This window comes from Crotalus tigris, unplaced genomic scaffold, assembly GCF_016545835.1.
Source record: "Crotalus tigris isolate CLP2741 ecotype Arizona unplaced genomic scaffold, ASM1654583v1 scf7180000017623.1712378, whole genome shotgun sequence".
In the NCBI taxonomy this organism is placed as follows: Eukaryota; Metazoa; Chordata; class Lepidosauria; order Squamata; family Viperidae; genus Crotalus; species Crotalus tigris.
In genome coordinates this window covers 1,393,351-1,415,589 of record NW_024096518.1, presented here as the reverse complement: position 1 = coordinate 1,415,589, position 22,239 = coordinate 1,393,351, and the positions used below count along the sequence as shown (strand labels likewise).

Here is a 22,239-nt window from a genome sequence, read left to right as displayed (position 1 = left end):
CAGCCAAACCAAGGGAAAAGGAAGAAACAAAAAACACAAATACAGAAGAAGGGCAAAAGAAGAGAACAGAGACAAATAAGAACAACTAAAAGAACAAAACTTAAATATAACTGAAGGAAATGGAGAAGGAAAATGGGATTTTCTCAATGAATATAAACAGATTGAACTCCCCTGCCAAAAGAAAAAATATCTTTACATGACTACAAAAATTAAAAATGGATATAATTTGTCTCCAAGAAACACATGTTAAGAGACAACAACATAAACTGTTGGAACAACCAAAAATTGGGAAACTCCACTTCACATTAGCACACAAACAAAAAAAATAGGAATAGCTTTATATATTAAAAAAATAATGAATCCCAAACAAATCTATGCAGATGAGGAGGGAAGAATATTAATGGTAGAAATAATGATAAATCAAAAATAGATACTGATGGTAGCTATATATGCACCTAATAACAAACAAGAAGAATTGTATCAAAATTACATTAAAAATAATAGGAATTGGAATATCAAAATATTTGCTTAATGAGAGACTTTAATGCAATTGTAGACAGGAAGCTGAATTACAGAAGCAGTAAAATAAGGAAAAAAGGGAAGGAACTACTCCCTAAAACTTTCTTTTAACTGGCAGAAGAAATCTGTATACAGGATATATGGAGAGAAAAGAACCCCAAAAAAGCACAATATATATTTTACTCAAACAGGCATAAATCATGGTCCAGAATTGATATGATATGAATATCTCCTGAATTAATACAAGAGATTGAGATAGAAACCAATATATGGACAGACCACAATCCGATAAAGATGACCTGGAGAGGAGCTGAGAAAAAATTAAGATGGTCTCTGAACCAATCTTTACTGAAAGACATAGAATGTATACAAATAGCAAAAAAGAAATGGATTTTTTTCTTTAAAATAAACAAAGATACATTGCTTCAAAATGTATGGGATGTGGCTAAAGTACCTTAGAGCGTTGTTTCTTAACCTGGGTGATTTTGTTTTTCAGGGGGGGGAAGGAATGAAAAGAGGCAACATGGGGGCGAAGGAATGAAAAGGGGGTGATATGGGGGGGGATGGAGCAAGAAGTTTTGGGGACATTTTTGAGCCTGCCCCTGCAGCTCCAAGCCTCCTCCGCCATTTGGAGAGAGAGAGATTGAGTGAGAGAGAGGCACTTGTGCTTCTCTCTCTCTCTCTCTCTCTCTCTCTCTCTCATGCAGATTTGCCCCCTCACAGGGCTCCTGGTTGGCCCTGCACCTGGGTGCCCCGCCTCCTGGGACAAGCACAGCCAGGAAGTCCATTTCCCTGGCTGGCCCAGTCCCAGGTGCATGTGGCCGAGGAACCTTGCAGGGGATCCCCGGGATCCCCGCTGGGAGCAGCCCACCAGAGCCTCAGCCTAGCGGGCCAGCCTTCCTGCAAGCTGCGGCCCTGAGGGAGAGCTGCCCCTACGATCCCCAGCCATGGGACTGTTGGCCCAGCTGGCCGGGAAGGCACACCAGAGTCCTGGCTGCTTTGAGAGATGAGTAGAAGATGGGGGTGAGAGAAAGGGAGGGGGAGGCATTTTCCAACCAGACCCGTGGGACGCCTCCTCCTGAAGTCCGGCGCCGGTTTCCTTGCCCTCCTCCTCCTCCCCTTCTTCCTCCTGTTGCCCTCCGGGCGGCAGTCCTGGCTGAGGTGACGGCCGGTGGGGGCATCACTCCCTGGGCAACGCTGATGGGTCGCAGATGGCCAGGAGCGTCGTGTGTTGCAGAGCGGCCCCAGCTCTCCAGCAACTGATGGGGGTGTTTTGCAGATGCCCTGCGAGTTAAGCCCGGGGACGCTGGCGGCGCAAGGGGAGGCTTGGCGATCTAGCCGACGGGCAGGGCATTCCACAGATGCCCCGTGGCCCCGACTTGAGCTCAGGGACGCCAGCGGCACGTAGGATGGCCTGCCAACGTGACTGTGAGCTGGGGCATCCCTGCAGGCCCGGTGGGCAGTGGAGCTGGGTGCCTCCAGCGACGACGGGGTCTTCTGCTGCCTCCTGCCCCCCCACCCCTTCAGTGCCCTCTGCCTTTCATTTTCTCTCTCTCTTCATCTGGAGAAAGGGGGAGGGAGGGAGAGGAAAGAGAGAAGGAGAGGGGAAAGAGAGAAAGAGAGGAAAGAGAGGAAGTGCAAGTGCCTGTCTCTCCCCCCTCTCCTCACCTGAAAAAAGAAAGGGGGAGGGAGGGAGAGGAAAGAGGGAGAGGGGAAAAGAAAAAGAGAGAAAGAGAGAGAGGAAGCACAAATACCTCTCTCTCTTCCCCTCTCTTTTCACCTGGAGAAAGAAGAGGGGAGGGAGGGAGAGGAAAGAGAGAAAGAGAGGGGGAGAGGGGAAAGAGAAAAAGAGAGAGGAAAGAGACAAGGCGCAAGTGCCTCTCTCCCCCCCTCTCCTCACCTGGAGAAAGAAGGGGGGAGGCAGGGAGAGGAAAGAGAGAAAGGGAGAGGGGAGAGAGAAAGAAAGAGAGGAAGCGCAAGTGCCTCTCTCTCCCCCCCCTCACCTGGAGAAAGAAGGGGGAGGGAGGGAGGGAGAGGGGAAAAGAAAAAGAGAAAGAGAGAGAGGAAGCACAAGTGCCTCTCTCTCTTCCCCTCCTCTCTCCTCACCTGGAGAAAGAAGGGAGGGAGGGAGAGAGGAAAGAGAAAAAGAGAGAGAAAGAGAGGAAAGAGAGAGGAATTGCAAGTGCCTCTCTCTATCACCCCATCTCTCTCTCTCTCTCTCTCTCTCTCACACACACACACACACACTGGGGGAAGAGGACTGGCAGACCAAGGGCAGAAAGAGGGAGGGAGAGAGAGAGAGAGAGAGACCCTTTTGACATTTAAAATGAAGATAACACCGAAGATATATATATAACAAAGGTAAAAAAGAATATATGCAGTGTTATCTTCATTTTAGTTGTCAAAAGGGTTTTGCGGCTCCCAGTGTTTTGTTTTCGGTGGGAAATGGGTCCAAGTGGCTCTTTGAGTGTTTTGGGTTGCTTACCCCTGCTATAACCATACAGTGGCGCGCTATTGGCCAGAATGGGCAGTGATGGAGGGGGAGTGCTTCTTTCGAAACATTGCATGCTGTTTTGTGTGTCTCTTTGTATTGTACTTTTTTAGCGTGCACTCCAGTTCGATATTATATTTTCTTTATGTCTTTTTAATCCTTTTTACAGTGTGCATGACTATATATAGTTTTCTCAAATCTTAATTCAGTTTCAGAGTTTTCATCTTAAAATTCTTAGTTCCTGCATTGTGGTTTGTTCTTATGCCCTTTTTATATTTCTTTTTGCATCTTAAATTTCACTTGTAATTCAATCATTAAATGTTACTGTTTTTCTTTTCGGGCATTTCACTTTCTTGCAATTGAATTTTGTTTTCAATGGTCATTACATTTAAGTCTCTTGAATAAATAAGATAATAATGAAATACATGTATCACGAAGTTTGGGAATAAAGTGACGGGTGGCACCAAAATTTTTCACACAGTTGAGATATGGGAAAAAGACTGGAAATAAATTATTTGTATCATATGTCCTGATGACAATTTTAAAGAAAACAAAAAAAGTGTTTGCATAAATTGAAGAATTATTTCCTATGTTGTGATTGAGAGGTTATGTTGGGGGAGGGGGGCGATGACAACTTCCTCATTGGCTCAAGGGGGGGGGGTTCGTTCGAAAAGGTTAAGAACCGCTGCCTTAGAGGGCTAACTATTACTTACATAGAAAAAAAGCAACAAAAATGAAGTTAAAGGAGGAATTTATGAAATTAAAATTAGAACTACAAAGAGATCCATAAAAGAAAACACTTAAAAAGAGATAGAAATAACAAAACATAAATGGCCCAACAAATTAAAAGGGCAAACCAAAATTTCTTTGAAGACACTAACAAACTGGGTAGGAGGTTAGCATACAAATTGAAAAAAGAAAGAAAAAATTGATAATAAACTGCAAGACTCTATTCCAAAATGACATAATTAAAAAAATAATTAGACTTTCTTATGAGACATTTTATGACACAGAAGAAACTTCTCAAGAAAAAAGAAAGCACTATATAAAAAAGCTGAGTTACCAAAAATTCCAGAAAACATACAAAACTTGCTAAATGAAAAAATATCAATGATGGTGGTAATAGAGGCAATAAAAAAGCAAAAAAATGACAAGATTCTGGGTCCAGATGAGCTCACTGCAGAGTTTTATAAATGTCAACAAATTACATTAAGCCCACTAGTGAAAGAACTGTAATGAAGTACTCTTAGAGGCCAAAATATCAAAAACATGGATAGAAGCCAACATTACTTTAATACCTAAAGAAGATTCAGTTTTGACACAGAGAAAGAATTATAGACCAATATCTCTATTAAATGTGGACTATAAAATTTTTGCTTCAATAATAGAAGAAAGATTAAAGAAATTCTTGATTGAATTTATACATACAGACCAAAATGGATTTTTACCTAAGAGACAAATAAAAAACAACATAAGAATGATCTTAGTTATTATGGAATATTATGAAATGCATCCAGGCAAGCAAATGGCGCTAATATTCCTAGATGCACAGAAGGCTTTTGATAACGTAAATTGGCAGTTTATGATTGAACAATTAAATGAAATGGATTTTGGAGAAAACTTTATAAATATAAGTAAACAGCTAAAGTAATTGTAAATGGAGACTTTACAAAAAAAAATTAATATCAAAAAAGACAAGGATGTTCATTTTCCCCATTATTATATATATTAACACTGGAAGTAATGAATATAAATATTAGACAAGACTCAGAAATTAACGGATTGGAGATAAAAGATGAAAAATATAAATTACAAGCATTCGCAGATGAGTTGGTCTTTGTATTAGAAGAAACTCTTGAGACAAGCCTCAAGCTTATGAAAAAGACCTTACACATAAACAAAAAAATCAATTGTCAGAAAAAAACAGACCTTCAAATATTAAGAAAGTCAAATACTTGGGGATATATTTAACAACAATATGTGCAACAATAAAAGAAGATTACATAACATTACTAAAACAAATAAAATTAGATTTAGAAAAATGGAAAAATATAAAACTTTTAAAAACTTTTAATACTAGGGAGAATAGCAATAGTGAAAATGAATATTTTACCAAAACTATTCATTTTATTTCAAACAATACCTATAAAATGGGGAAAATTTCTTTTTATGAATTAAATACATTGACTTTGAAATTTATTTGGCAAGGGAAAAAAGCTAGAATTAGATTGAAAATGCTACAAGAAGCAAAAGAAAATGAAGGATTTGGGCTGCCAGATTGGGCATTATATTATCAAGCATCTGTATTAACTTGGTTAAAAGAATGGATAACTCTTACACATAACAGATTACTATACCTAGAGGGGCATGACCTACAACTGGGTTGGCATACCTTCTTATGGTATGGGAAGAATAAAATAGATGTGTAGATACTTTCAAAACCACTACATAAGAAACGCACTTCTTCTAGAATGGGAAAAAGTAAATGCAAAAATCTACATGAAAATACCTGGATGGCTTTCAACAATGGAAGCATTTGTTTACCCAAACTTAATTATGAGAAAATTATGACTAATAAAGACAGCTTGAATACTGAAGGGAAACTAAAACCTAGACAAGAACTGGAAGAATAGGACATTGATTTATCATGGTGGCCACACCTGCAAATTCAAACAAGATATGAAAAATATGTTAAAACATCTGGATTTTACAAAGAACAGACAGAATTTGACCAGATATTATTGACATCAGATGAAAAATTGATTAAGAAACTGTATAAGTATATATTAAGTTTAAAGATGGAAAAGGAACAAGTTAAAGAAACAATATGAGCAAAAAGCTTTGGGCATAACACAGAGCTAGAAAACTGGCAAAGCCTTTGGGAAGGAAACTCTAAAATAACAAAGGCGGTGACTTACAAAGAAAACCTATACAAAATGTTCTACAGATGGCATTTAACACCTGTGAGGTTAGCGAAAATGTTTAAAAATATGTCTAGCAATTGTTGGAAATGTAGACAAAAAACAGGCACATATTATCATCTTTGGTGGACATGCTCTAAAGGCAGAAGATTTTGGTCAAGAATACATATATGGTTAGAGAAAATGACTAAAAACATAGATTTTAAGTCAGAGTTATTTCTGTTATGCATACTTATAGGAAATTATGAGAAGGAATGTGTATACTTAATGTTACATGTGTTAACTGCAGCCAGAATTGTATTTGCTCAACATTGGAAAGATGAAGAATTGCCAATGGAGGAAGAGATAATTAAGAAAATTTTAGATTGTGCAGAAATGGACAGACTGACACTGAAAATGAAAGAGAAAGAAGAGAAGACTCAGAATATTTTAGAACAGGCATGTCAAACTCGCAATGTCATGTGATGCCGTGCAATGTATGAGGACTTTTCCCCCATTGTCGGCAATGGGTGGGTGCGGTTTTGGCGTGACGCACCTGACCCACAGGCCGGCAATTTGACATGTCTGCTTTAGAACATGGGATACATTTTATCAGTGGCTAGAAAAACGAGGTAGAGAGAAAGGAGTTTAACAAGTATTAGTGTTAAATATTGTAACCCAGACAATATGTTGCTGATAAAATATTAAGCATTTGTGACTATAAAAATTAATAAAATATTGAATATATATATATATATATATATTGACAGGTAATTATACATGAAAATGGCAAAGATCAAATAGTACCTGGTTTATATGCTTGTGGAGAAGCAGCTTCTGCATCTGTTCATGGTGCTAATCGACTTGGTGCAAACTCGCTTTTGGACTTGGTAGTCTTTGGTCGTGCCTGTGCTCTTACCATTGCAGAATTATGCAAACCTGGTAGGTCTCTATTGTTTAACTTTTAAAATGGTGTACTTTAAATTTTACAATGCTTTATTCTGTAACATACTTAAAAATTAAGAATGTTTATGTCTTCACTTGGAAAGTTATTTGTAGTTCTCGAGTTATGACCATAATGGAGCCTATCCATAGGGGTCAGGACAAATGTTAAATGAATTGCCTCAAGTAACAACTAATCAGCTTTGTTCTTCCCAGTGCATTTATTAATCAAATGGGTGTGTTGTTAATTGGACCATGGGGCATCTCAGGGACGGAGGGGGGGGGGAATCCTGGAAGGCCTAATGTAGCACAACCCTACTTGTCTTGGGCCTCCCAAAGCCTCCCTCAACTTCTGAGATACTCCTGGCTCTGCTTTTGCCCCTTGGGTGGTCATACATGCCTGCCACACAGTTGATTGTCTTGCCAGTGAGAAACAATGGGCACACCTACCTTTCCTGGTTTTGCCACTGTATTTGTCCTGCCAAGATTGCTCCTGCTTTACTGGGCCAAAAAAGGAACCAGTTCCCTAGCTCAGGGCTTTTCAACGGGTACCACCTGTGGTACATTGGCACCTGGCAGGTGGTACGTGACCATCCTAGAAAAGTGGTAGTCGGGGAGGGGAATGAGCTGAACCGATGGCAGCACCGCACAAGCCTGAGCGAGAGATGGCTGGAGTTGCAGGGCTGTCAGAGCTCAGCGGAAGCACCAGGATCAGTGCTGCTTTCCAGCTGATCGGCGCTTCTTCGAGGTTGTCAGGGCTTAGTGGAAGCGCCAGAATCAGTGCCAGGGTCTAGCTGAACCCTGAAGAAGCACCAATTAGCTGTAAAGCAGCACTGATCCTAGCGCTTCTGCTGAGCCCAGAAGAGGTGCCTATCAGCTGAAATGTTGCAGCATCTCCAGGATCTTGTGATTTAAATTTAGATGCTTGGCAACTGATTCATATTTATGACGGTCACAGTGTCCCCGGGTCATGTGAAGTGACCAAAACCTGCTGCAACCACCCAGCAGCCGGGGGGAATAAAAACCAAGCATCCCCCACCCCACCCCCACTGCCAATTCTCAACAGAAATGCTTACAACAATGAAAACCTCGGACAGGAGGAAGAGCGCCGCCGGGTGGGCAGGCAGGTGTTTTGCTTGGCTGTGGCTTGGGGGGGGGGCACTTTTTTCAGTGCCATTGTAACTTCAAACAGTCACTAAGCGAACTGTTGTAAGTTGAAGACTACCTGTACTTTATCACTTTTTTCCTTTTTTTTTTGTCATCAGGTTTTTGACATCTTGCTAGGCGACTGGTGGTATTTGGATGTTGCCATATCCTTCAAGTGGTACAATGGGTGAAAAGGTCGAAAAGCCCTGCCCTAGCTCTTTAGAGCTTTTTGCCCCAATCCATTAGTCTCCAATCAGCTGGCCATTGGGAAATTGCAAACTTCTTCTAGCTAATGTGGTAACTTTGGGATTAGCTTCCCAAAAGGTTTCCCTTGTTTTAACTCCCTTCCTTCACCAGAAAGCCACATTTCTTCAATAAACAAAACAAAAAAAGCTGAAAGGGACAGACTTTTTGACACACCCCCCCCCAAATAATTAGATGCCAAAACAAAACTCCTCATCTCTGCTCTATCCCTTTTAAAAACCTGACTCCAAGCCGAAGAATACAGAAAAGAAAGGATGCAAGCAAGCAATGATGGTTTTTTTCTGCAGCTACGGAAAAAATTCAGCTCGGAATTTTGCAAGGCTTTAACTGTTTGTCTCACTGCCTATAGATCCCAGCTAGGATTTTAAAGACAAATCGAGCTAGGTCCCACAGGCAGTTACACAAACAGGCAAAAGGTTTGCAAAGACCCATCTTCTGTCCCATTTTGCTGCAGCTGGCTAAACTTCCTGAATTTTAGCTGCAAAAAGCATTTGTTTGTTTCCTTCCTTTCCTCTACTCTTCAGTCTGGAATCAAGGTAAGGTTTTTAAAAGGATTAGAGATTGGAGGGGAGTTTAGCATCTTATGGTGGGGAAAACTACAGCCATTGTAACTTTGAAACAGAGTCATGTATAGTTATGAGATGTCTTTCATAACTTTGTACATTATTGACTTGTCATATTTAGAGGACTACCTGTAATAGCATTTCTAGGTATTAAGTTGTATTTGAATTTGCATGAAAATTATAATGCTACAAGGGGAGGTTGTTTTCTTTTTGTACTACAAAATTCAGAGAATGTGTGTTTGTAAATTCTCTTTACCTGTAATGAACTTATCTAATGTCATCTAATGTTATTTGGGAGCTAAGGACATATTTATGCTTTCCAAAATCAGCAACAAACAAACAAATTTAAACTATGTGATCCAGAACATGCTGACTCTGCAGAATTGTGTTGGACTGGCAGAAATTAATGAAGAGTGGCAATCCATTAAATAACTAACCTTACACCAGATTTATAAGGGATAACCACTATCTTCAATTGTATCCACAACTGAATGACTCATTCCATTTTCACCCTGAATGGTAGTGGCGAGTACTAATTGTCAGTTATAGGTGTCACATAGAATGAATTCTTCTATATTTTTATAAGATAGATGAGAATATGGGTAATATTATCTTTGAAGGGTTCTTGGTGCTCTATGAACTTGCTTGTTTTCTTGCAGACGTTTCATTACCCAAACTAGGTAACATCATCGTCAATCCCTCATGTCAACCCTGAGTCACAAATACTTTCCTTTCTTAATATTATCTTTGTTCTCTCCAAAGAAACCCTATGCAGTTAAATAATAATTATGCTTATTCTTGTTAGGGGAATCAATTCCATCAATCAAATCAAATGCAGGTGAAGAATCTGTTGCAAACCTTGACAAATTGCGCTTTGCCAATGGAAGAGTAAGAACATCAGAACTGAGACTTAGTATGCAAAAAGTAAGTAAGATTTTTGGATCAGAGAACAGGCTTTTAATCTGAACTTGCAGCACATGATTGATTGTCAACTCAATTTAAGAATGTTCTAAATATTTTCACCCCCCAAAAATTCTACCCTTGACTTTTCCAAATTTAATACCAATGCATCCATCCATAAGTTAAACATTGATAAATTATCAAGGCCTAATTTGATATGGTTATATTGTTGGGTTCAGCAATTTAAATTGAAGTTTGTCTAGTCACAGAGTTCCCTAAATTAAACTTCTTATATCTCAGCTCTTTAAATGATTAATGTGATTCTAATAATATTGCTTGTTTGCTGCATGGAGGAATTGCATAATACAAATATATCTCCCATACGTTTTGGAAATGATTGTTTCAAACAAGGGAGATTTATTTTTAAATAAATTTAAAAATTTAATTTATTTATTTTTTTGCACAGAACCATAACACATTCCTGCTATCTTCTGTGTTGTTTTGATTATTTATTTATTTGTTTGGAGTTTGGGCTGTTACGTTATTATGGTTATGGTATTCTCAGGACTCTTCTGTAACTTCTTAACCTATTCTTCAAAGTCCATCTTTTATTTTCAATATACACCCCAAAACCCACCCACCCTAAAAAAAAAAACCCTCTCCCTCCCCCACTTCCCAGAGCTGAGTATAGGGTAACAAATATAATAATCATACTCTAACTAACATTAACCAACTATGTAAATAACCAAGTCCATAATGCGCTTTAACTCCCCTTTAACATAAAAATAAACAAATTAAAAATAAATATAATAATATAAACAAGTTAATATCCTAATTCTTGAACAATACAATATCCAAATTGTTAAACAATATTAATACTAAAAATAATAATAAAACTAATAAAAATTCCACTATAGTAAACTATTAATAATAATAATATTCTAAAATTTACTCATAAAATAAATGGAACTTTTTAGTCCCATATTTATTCTGAATATAATCTATCCATCTTCTCCAAATCGAAATGTATCTTTCTTGTGAATGATCCTTCAAATAAGCAGAAATCTTAGCCATTTCTGCTAAATTTGAGACTTTAAGCGTCCATTCTTCTATAGTAGGCAAACAATCCTTCTTCCAATATTGCCCTACTAATAACCTTGCAGCTGTTATCAAATTCAACATCAAATTAGTTTCTTTAGCATCACAATCTACAATAACAACCAATAAAAATAATTGTGGAGTAAACTTTATCTTTCTCCTAAAAATCTTTTAAATGTTCCACCAAATCTTAATCCAAAAAGCTTTTATATTTCTGCAAGTCCACTAAATATGAAAATAAGTAGCATCCAAACTACCACATCTCCAACATTTGGGCTGTAAATTAGGATACATACAAGACAATTTTTAGGATCCAGATGCCATCTATAAAACATTTTATAAAAATTTTCTCTTAAATTTTGGGCTTGGGTAAATTTTACATTTCTAACCCAAATTACCTCCCATATATCCAATGGAATCGATTCTTGAATATTTTGGGCCCATTTTACCATACAATTTTAACTAAATCCATTTCTGAATCCAATTCTATTAAAGCATTATAAATTCTCTTTATATGCGCTCGATTTTGATCTTTAATCTGTAATTTTACCAAATTCTCATCCATTGAAGTAATACCAACCTTTTTTTTTTTATTGAAATTTTTCAAAAATTTTACAAATAAACATCCCCCCCCTCCCAAACCACCCCACCCTCCCCCCCCCGACTTCCCAGAACTGAATATAGGATTATTTAACAAATTTTAAAAAATAACGTTTACAATTTATAAAGTAATTAATAAAAATAATAAAGGTCATAATAATAATATATATAATAATATATGTAATAATAATATGCATAACATAAACTTTAAAATGAATAATATATACTAAAAAAGAAAGAAAAAAAAAGGGAAAAGAAAAGAGAGAGAGAAAGAAAAAAGAAAAAAGTAGACGAAAAATAGAACATATATACATAAAAAATATATATAAGTAATAATACGTAAAGAAAAAAGGAAGAAAGAAAGAAGGAAAAAACAATCATTACAAATTATAAAAAAGCTAAATGGTATTTTTCCATATCCAAATTATATTGTATGAAATTTATCCATTTTTCCCATACTGCAAAGAATTTCTCTTGAGATTGCTCCTTTAAAAAAGCCGAAATCTTTGCCATTTCTGCCAGATACGAAACTTTGTGAAACCACTCTTGCAAAGTAGGCAAGGATTCCTTCTTCCAATATTGCCCTATTAACAGCCTAGCGGCTGTAATCAAATTTAACATCAATATAACCTCCTTAGCATCACAATCAGTAACAATACCTAGTAAAAATAATTGCGGAGTAAATTTTACCCTCCGTTTAAAAATTCTTTGGATATTCCACCATATCTTAATCCAAAAAGCTTTTATATGCTTACACGTCCACCAAGTATGATAATAAGTAGCATCCAAATGTCCACATCTCCAGCATTTCGGCTGCAGATTAGGGTACATAATGGACATTTTCTTTGGATCAAGGTGCCATCTATAAAACATCTTATAAAAATTCTCTCTTAAATTTTGCGCTTGTGTGAATTTAACATTTCTTATCCAAATAAGTTCCCAGGTATCCATTGAAATCGTTTCACCAATATTCTGTGCCCATTTAATCATACAATCTTTAACTAATTCAGGTTCTGAGTCCAATTCCACTAAAACCCCATAAACTCTCTTAATATGGGTTGGCCTTTGATCTCTTACTTGTTTTAAAAGAGCTTCATCTTCTCTAAGCCAGCCCATTTTACAATCCATCTTCCATCTGTCCACTATTTGTCTGTATTGGAACCATGAATAAGTTAAATTTTCATGCGTTAATTCTTCCAAAGATTTTAACTGCCAATCTTGGCCATCCCATCTAAGTAACTGTGCATAAGAGACCATATCCATATTAACCCCTTTCCTTATGCCTTCTATGGCATGCCGAGGTATAGCCCATAATGGTATTTTGAAGTCACTTTTATAATACTTTCTCCACACTCTAAGCAAAGAGATTCTTATAATATGAGACTTAAAAACCCAATCCACTTTTTTATTAAATATTAAATAGGCATGCCATCCAAAAAGTAAGTCCCAACCTTCCAAATGAAGTATTTCTATATTTGTTAAATTCACCCAGTCGCTGATCAATGTTAATACTACAGCATCATAATACAATTTCATATTTGGTACCTTGAGTCCTCCTCTCTCACGAAAATCTTGCATTATTTTAAGTTTCACCCTTGGTTTTTTCCCTGCCCAAACAAATTTATTAATACCTTTTTGCCATTCATCTAAATTACGTTCATTCTTTAAAATAGGTAACATTTGAAACAAAAAAATAAACTTTGGCAGGACATTCATTTTGATAACTGCAATTCTACCCATAAGGGATAACTGTAGATTGTTCCAGTTTTTTAAATCCTTCTGTACCTCCATCCACAGCTTTTCATAATTATTTTATACAGTTTTGCATTAGAAGCAGATAATGTGACCCCCAAATATTTTACCTTATCAACAATTTCAAAATCTGTTAAGTTAACTAAAACCTGTTTATCACCATTAGTCATATTTTTAGCTAATATTTTGGTCTTATTATTATTAATTTTAAAACCAGAAACACATCCATATTGTTGAATCAATTGTAATAATTTTACCACCGAACAGGTAGGTTGAGACAGAGTAACAACCAAGTCATCTGCAAAGGCTCTTAATTTATATTCTTTTTTATTAATTTCTATTCCTTTTATTTCTTGAGACTCCCGAATTTTAATCAACAAAATTTCCAATGTTAAAACAAACAATAACGGAGATAACGGGCATCCCTGTCTTGTTCCTTTTTCTATTACAAAAGCCTCTGACAAACCCCCATTTACAATAAGTTGAGCAGTCTGTTTTTGATATATATTAGATAATACTTGTAATATATTTTGTCCAAAATTCATCTCCTTAATTAAACATAACATAAACTGCCAATTCACTTGGTCAAAGGCTTTTTCAGCATCCAAAAATATCAGGCCTGCAGAGACTTGGTTATTCTTTTCTAGATACTCTAATAAGTTAATAATTTGTCTAACATTATTTTTCATATACCTTCCAGTTATAAAACCCGATTGATCCTTATGTATAAACTGCTGCAAGATCCCCATAAACCTATTAGCTAAAATTTTTGCAAAGATTTTATAATCCACGTTTAAAAGAGATATAGGCCTGTAATTTTTAGGCAATGTAAGATCTTGATTATCTTTTGGAATCAATGATATAAATGCATTACGCCAAGATGGAGGGATCTCTAAACCCTGTAATAAGTTATTAAACAATTCACACAATGGTTGAGTCATCTCTTCTACTAAAGTTTTATAATAAATAGATGTCAACCCATCCGTACCCGGCGCTTTGCCCAATTTCAGTTGTTTAATAGCTGTAACAATTTCTTCTTTAGTAATTAAGCCATTAATCTCTTTTTCCTGATCTTCTGTTAATTTAGGAAAGTTAACTTTACCTAAATAATTGTTTATATCTGTAGTTTGAATATTGGCACTCTTATATAATTTTTGATAGTATTCTAAAAAGGATTTCTTAATCAATTCTTTCTGATAAACCAATTTACCATTATAATTTATTTTATCTATATTCCTCTGTTTCTGTTTCTTTCTTAACTGATAAGCCAGCCATCTCCCTGGTTTATTAGCATTACAAAATATATTTTGTTTCATAAATAATAAATTGGTTGCAGCTTGATCAGCCATCAACATGTTAAATTGTGTTTTTAACAGTTTTAAAGCTCCTTTCACCTTTTCGTCTAAAGGATTTGAAATTAAAAGTTTCTCTTTTAATTTAATCTCCTCTTCTAAATCTTTACGTTTCTGAGTCTGTTTCTGTCTATGCAAGTTATTCATTTTTATCAAGATACCACGCATAAAAGCTTTACTTGCATCCCACACCATTGACATTGATGTTCCCTTATTCATATTTAAAGCAAAATATTCCTTTAAACATTCCTTTAATTTATGAACATTTTTTTCTTGTTTGAATAAATTCTCATTCACCCTCCAGGATCTCCTGTCTTCTTTCTCAGCAAACAGTTCCATCCATACTGGACTATGGTCAGACAATGTCCTAGGAAAAATTTTTACATTCTTCACCCTGTTGTATAAGTCTGTTGTAATCAAAAAGAAATCAATTCTTGAAAGAGATTGGTGTCTATCTGAGAAGAAGGTAAAGTCCCTTTCTTCTTGATTACGTTCACGCCAATAATCCCTCAATTCCCAATCTTCTTTCATGTCAAAGAAGGCTTTAGGTAGTTTAGCCTGTTTAAAAAAGGTAGAAGAGCCTTTTTTGTCCTTTTGTATGTCTAAGACACCATTCCAGTCTCCCATTAAAATCACAGATCTATAGTCCAACAAAGTTATTTTCTGATGTAGCAACCTATAGAATTGCTCCTGTTGCTGGTTTGGTGCATACAACCCCACAATAAGAATTTTCTTGCCATATAAACCAAGTTCAAGCATAACATATCTTCCATGAGGATCTGATTCTAACAGGGTAGCAGATAAGTTCTGTTTAACATAAATTACCACACCCCCTTTTTTCCCAGGGGCGGGAGATACAAAATGAGATCCCAAACGAGGATTGTTTAAGTATTTTTGGTCTTTAGATGTAATATGAGTTTCTTGCAAACAAATAACATCATTGTTGTGTTGTTTCAAATAATGGTAGATTTTTTTTCTCTTTTGAGGAATATTTAATCCATTAACATTCCAGGTCAGGAGCTTTGCCATCTCCCTTGGCCTTAAGCCTGGAGAAGATCCCCTCAAATTCTGCTACTGAAGAATATGTTGCAGAGCTTTTGGGTCTTGCTCCTCCCACCGGCACTGAAACAATTTGCTGAGTAGATTCTTTGATTTCTTTTTCTTTTTTCTGTTGTTCTTTTTCTTTACGTTTGTGTGCTGCACGGGTCATTCTCTGTTCTTTAACCTCTACTTGAGACATCCATACCACCTGTCCAGCAGTCATCGTACCTATATCTTCAGATTTCTGTTCCATCTCTTTATCACTCAGGACTTTGTGCATCATGGGCAAGGGTGAGCCTGCACCCAGGACCGTTTTATAAAATTCCTTAGCTTTAGCAACTGTATTAAGTCTATAACGTGTCCCCGCATGGCTCAAAACAATGCCCATCGGAATCTCCCATCTAAATGGCATTTGTCTTGCTTTAAGTTCATTTGCTAGAAAAGCAAAATCTTTTCTGCTTCTTAAAATTTTAGGTGGAATTTCCTTTAAAATAATAATATCTTGAGCAGCAATCTGGAATCTTTTATTGTAAAAAGTTTGCAGAATCTGATTTCGCAAGGACTTCTTAGCAAAATATATCACCACATCTCTAGGCAGATTCCTCTGTTTTGCAATCCAAGAATTAACTCTATAAATTCTTTCCACTTCCCCACGTAACTCATCTTTGTCTATATTCAAAATAACAGCCAAATCATTAATCACCATTTCCATCAGATCTTGAGTTTTATCTTCTTTCAGGCCCCTTATTCTCAAAGCATATTCCATCTGTCTATACTGGAACATAAGAATATCATCTTGTGAAGTTTCCACTTTTTTCTCCATATCTTGGAATTTATAGTCCAAAAGTTCTACTGTTTCTTCAATTTCCTCCACTCTAGAGTCCAGCTTCACAACCACTGAGGCCACTCCAGATAAAGCTAGAAGTATATCATCCCTCAATATAGTATTATTCTGTTCTAAAAGCTCCTTCATCTCTTTCTTCATTTCTTCCTTGCTTTCAGATTTATTCTGTTCCAAAAGTTGCTTCATTTCCTCCCTAAACTGTGACACAGCACTTACCATTATTTCTTTAATGTCTTGTGCTGATGTGCCAGATGGGGGAGGTGAGGGTGGAGTAGTTTTAGGTTGCTGCACTGAGGGTATTATTTTAAGTTGTTGTTGCACAGTAGAGGTAGCAGGAGAAGAAGTTACCTTAGGAGCTGTAGTAGCTGGTTGTCGTTTTGAAGCCATTTCAATTTATCTTTCTTTCTTCATAAAAATACCAATAAAAAATAAATAGTCCAAAAGTTAAAAATAAGGTAAAATAGGATAAAATGGAATCAATTTAAAAGCTCCCAAAAGATAAAGAAAAACTTAAAAAGGAAAGCAGTATTAAACAACAGTTCAGCCAGTCCGTCTTTCAAAAGAAAAAAAAACTTTCAAAACGCCATTTTACTTTCACTCTCACTTTTCCGCCCGGGAAAAAAAAAAAAAAAGGGAAAGCTCAAAAAATAAGAAAAAATCAACACATGCTAAATAAACTAAATAAACTAAAAAAAAATAAAATAAAACTAAACTATAAATAAAATCCTTTAAACAGTTCTGTCCGGTTTAAGATTACTCACAGTTACTTTAAATACGGAGATGGTAGCGGCGTTTCGCTTTGTTTCCAAAGAAACAAAGACAGCTGAGAGGCGGAGAAGGCAATGAACTCCGAGGGAGCACTCTTTCTACCCCCCTAAAATAAAAATCCAGGGAGGGTTAAGAGGTTCTACCTCTATTCATGCGATCTCTACCCCTTCCCTTCGCCCGGGAAGGGGATTGCGAGCCGCGGGCCAGCTGATGAACGCTGTGCTCCGCGGATCTGACACCATCTCAGGAGGACAGCTACAAAGTAGCCGCCATTTCCACCGCTTTAAGTTAAAGTAATACCAACCTTTTGATCTAACTTCCACCTAGCCAATAATTGATTATACTGAAACCAAGATTGAACAATATTTTCTTGCTTTAACTCAACTAACGGTTTTAATTGCCCATCATTCCCTACCAATCTAAGTAGTTCCTTATAAGAAATCCTATTCAAATTTACACCCATAGATGCCCCCTCTATCGCATGTCCAGGAATACCCCAGATTGGCATTTTATAATTTAACTTATAATAATACTTCTTCCAGACACGCAGTAAAGCACTTCTTAAAATATGAGATTTAAAAGCTTGGTCAATTTTTTTGCTATAAATTAATAAATATAATAAATCCCATCCCTCAAGATAAAAGTATACTTTTATTTGTTAAATTAAGCCAATCACTAACCAGTGTTAAAACCACCACATCATAGTATAATTTCAAATTAGGCGCCTTAAGTCCTCCTCTTTCCTGTGCGTTTTGTAAGATCTTAAGTTTAATTCTTGGTTTTTTCCCCACCCAAATAAATTTATTAATACCCTTCTGCCATTCATCCAAATTGGCATCTTTTTTTAAAATTGGTATCATTTGAAACAAGAAAAGAAACTTTGGTAGAACATTCATTTTAACAGCTGCAATTCTCCCCAACAAAGATAATTGCAATTTTTTCCAATTGTTTAAGTCCTTTTGAACTTTTAACCATAATATCTCATAATTATTTTTATACAATTTTACATTAGAAGCTGTAATATATACTTCCAGATATTTAACCTTTTTCACTATTTCAAAATCTGTCAATTTAACTAACGTTTCCTTTTCCTTCATAGTCATATTTTTAGATAATATTTTAGTCTTATTATTATTTACCTTAAAACCAGAAACTTTCCCATACTGAGTTATAATTTCATCAAATCTATAACCGATTGAATCGGTTGAGATAATGTCACAACCAAGGCATCTGCAAAAGCTCTCAACCTGTAATCATTCTTTTTTATTTTTATTCCCTTTATTATAGTTGATTCACAAATTTTAATCAGTAAAATCTCCAATGTTAAAACAAACAACAATGGTGACAACGGACATCCCTGTCTTGTACCTTTTTCAATTTTAAATGTCTCTGTTAATCCCCCATTAATTATGATTTGTGCCAATTGTTGTTGATATATAGCCCTAAGAGAATATAAAAATTTATCCCCAAAATTCATTTTATCAACACCTACCAGGCTTGTTTGCATTACAAAACCTGTTATGTTTCACATAACGCAAATTAGTTGCAATCTGATCAGCCATTAACATACTAAATTGCTCTTTCAACATATTTATAGAAACCTTTAATCTATTATCCGATGGATTCAAAATAAAGGCCTTCTCCTTCAATTTAATCTCTTCTTCCAACTCTTTACGTTTTTGCATCTGCTTACGCCTATGCCCATTATTCATATGAATCAAAACCCTTCTCATATAAGCTTTACTAGCATCCCAAACCATTGCCATCGAAGTACCTTTATTCATATTCAAAATAAAAAATTCCTTCAAATGTTCCCTACATTTCTGCGAAAGCCCCTCTTATCTAAATAAATTTTCATTCAGTCCTCAAGATCTTCTGTTCCCATCTTCAGCAGATAACTTCAACCATACAGGACTATGATCCGACAATGTTCTAGGAAAAATCTTAGCATTCTTGATCCTGGAGAAAAAATCAGTAGTAATTAAAAAAAATCAGTTCTGGAGAACAATTGATACCTATCCGAAAAAAAAGTAAAATCTCTGTCCTCCATATTCCGTTCTCGCCAAATGTCTCTAAATTCCAAATCTTCTTTCAGATCAAAAAAAGCCTTAGATAATTTAGAATGATTGGAGGTTTTGAAAGATCCCTTCTTGTCTTTACTTGAATCCAAAACACCATTCCAATCACCCATCATAATAACAGATTTATAATCCAATTGAATTAATTTATGATGTAACAACTTATAGAACTGTTTTTGTTGTTGATTAGGAGCATATAATCCAATAATAAGAAATTACCTTGTAACACTAAATCAATAATAACATATCTTTCTTGTGTGTCAGATTCAATTAATCTTTTAAGATTATAATATTTTGATCTGCAATTTGAAATCTCTGCTTATAAAAAGCCTGAATAATTTCATTTCGAAGTGATCTCCTAGAAAAATAAATAACCACATCTCTGGGTAAATTTTTCTGCCTCGCAATCCATGAATTGACCCTAAATATTTTATCCATCTCTCTTGATAATTCCTCAGGTTCACATCCCAGAATGGGAGCTATAGCTCTTGCCACCTCCTCTTTCAGATCTTCTCGTGAATTCTCTTTTAATCCTCTTATTCGCAGTGCAAATTCCATATCTCTATATTGTGAGATGGTGACTTCATCCTCTGTTATATCAATCTTATTTTCAACTTTGACAATTCTACTTTCTAATTTTTTAGTATTTTCCACAACTTCATCCACACAATCATCCAAGTGTTCAATATGAGTAGCTAGCCCTTGAAGTGCAAGCAATATGTCTTCCCTCATCTCCCTATTCTTGTTCTCAAGAAGCTCTGCCATCTCTTCCTTCATTTTACTGTCGAGGAGATCAGCCACCTCCTCCTTTATCTCTTGTGTCGCTTTTTTCAAAGCATCTTGTATATCTTTAAGCGTAAATGCCGGTGGTGGGGGAGAAGGTGGAGGAGATTTAGGTTTAGTTTGCTGTGCAGGCTGTGTTACAGGAGAAGAAATTGAACTTTTAGGAACAACAGAGATTCCCAAACGCTTTGAAGCCATTTTCCTGCCTATATCAGTCCACTTCTTGTAAAATCAACAATTACAAAATAACAAGTAAAAAGCGAAATCGCAGAAAAAAGAAGGAAAAAGAAAAAGAAAAAAAATATTCTGTAAAAATTCTTGCTTTTTAAGTAAACAGCCAAAGTCTAATACACTATTTAAACTTTGTTTCCAAATGTAGCTCTTTCTTAACACTGTCCTTTCAAACAAAGGAAAAACATTCCGCCATTTTTTCCTTTAAGTCAAATTAAAGTATGGAAAAGATTATTTCTCCCCGAGTTAAAGTTTCAAGCATTCACAATTTTAACTTCTCCTGGTCAGCTCTGTCTGCTTTTAAATTACTCACAAGTCCCTTTGAAGTGCAGATGTGGGTGTGGTGTCTTGCTTTGCTCCAAAAACTCAGAATAAAGGCGTACTGGAGTGCGGAGAAAAAGCCTCTGGCTTTGAGGGAACTCACACCCTTCGACCTCCAAATAATTAAGGAGGTCTAAGGGGAGCTCTACCTCCACCTGAGGTAAACTCACCCCCCCCTTTTCTCCTGAGGAGGAGGTTTCCAAGCTGCGGGACAGTTGATTTTCACTGTCTCTGCGCGCTTTTACACAATCACAGGGCTGGCAGCCCAAAGAAAGCTGCCATCAGTGCAGCATCCCCACAGGAAGTCCAGTCCATCTTTTATTTTCATGGAGTGTCACATTGCCTGCACAAGGATTGTATACATATGGTCTTTATGTCTTTTTAAAGGCATTATGGCTACTCTGCCAAGCATTAATCTGTTAATTTTGACTACTGATTCTCTTACAGGGGTCTTCAAATTAATGATCTTTTCGAAACAACAAGAGACTCAGGAAAAATTACTTGAACCACCCCTGTGATCATGTAATAGTATTTCAGGCAGTGGCAACCTGTTTACACTTACAACCAGTTGCTAAGCATGCTGCACTTTGCAATCTTCTCTCTTGGCTTCCCACAAAAGTCATTGGGGTTGCGCCTCCATGGGGGTGGGGGCAGGGACTGGAGAAACAAAGATTTTTAAGATTCAAGCTTCTTTTCTCCAGCTGTGTGCCAGTATCTTTCCTCTTCCCCCCTACTGCCATCCCATCACTTCAGCAAAGAAGGAAACTCAAGTCGGGGCTGGAGAAAAGAATCTTGTGTCCCAAAGATTCAAGCTTTTTCTAGCCTTTTATCATTCAGAAAGACAGAGATGGCACACTTTCATAATTACTTTGAAGGCTAGAAAGGCTCTAGCTACTCTTCAAAGTATCATATTTGATAGCTTTCTGCCTGAAAAGTTAGCAAGTACAATTTTTTTTGAATGATAGAAAGTTTTTTTCCAGCTTTTCTACTATTCGGAAAGATCAGAATCACTAACTTTCCAACCAGAAAGTTAGTGTAAGATCCAATCTGGGTCGGTCCTGGGACCAGAGGTTTTGTATTCCAGGCTTTCAGACTCATGCTTGCCCCCCCATCCTCAGGGAACTTCTCTCTAGCAGAGTTTGCTGTCCTGTGTGTGGTTTTCATAGTGCCTGTTGTATGTGGCATTTTAGATGTTGATTGAGTCATTAGTTATCATTTGCTTGGCTGCCCAGTCCTGGTCTTCTAAGTACTTGATAGGCTGGTGATAAATCAGCACTCCTGTTGACGGATAAGGGGCCTATGGGGAATCAGTGTGCTGGCCTGGAGTAAGGAAGCTCAGATTTTTGGAATCCAAGTTTCATTGCTCTGGCCCAGCATGGTGGTTTCCTTCATATATTTCCATTCCATTCATTTATTCCATTCCATTTATTCCTATGCACCATGTATGTAGTATTGTTTAAATTGATTTAGAATACTATGATAGCAAAAATGCAGGAATGCAAAAAATAAACCTTGGATTTAAGCTTAATCAGCCCAAATACTTTCAGCTTAATCAGCCCAAATACTAAAGGAATTCTAAGCTACATGTGTTTCATTGTGTTTAAAATGTACCAACTAGGAAAGCTCCCTAGGGATACTTACTTTAA

General features: G+C 36.5%; 1 protein-coding gene across 2 annotated transcripts in view; it reads left to right on the top strand.

Annotated features, from left to right (window-relative positions):
• Window positions 1-22,239, top strand: part of SDHA (succinate dehydrogenase complex flavoprotein subunit A) — a 98,561-nt gene that overhangs the window by 59,631 nt on the left and 16,691 nt on the right. For both annotated transcript variants that reach the window (XR_005555315.1, XM_039332099.1), the window contains exons 11-12: window positions 6,681-6,852; window positions 9,631-9,749. Coding sequence is in view for 1 of the 2 variants with exons in the window: in XM_039332099.1 (XP_039188033.1) it covers window positions 6,681-6,852; window positions 9,631-9,749 (291 nt within the window). In the remaining variant the exon portion in view is untranslated. The remainder of the gene's footprint in view (window positions 1-6,680; window positions 6,853-9,630; window positions 9,750-22,239) is intronic.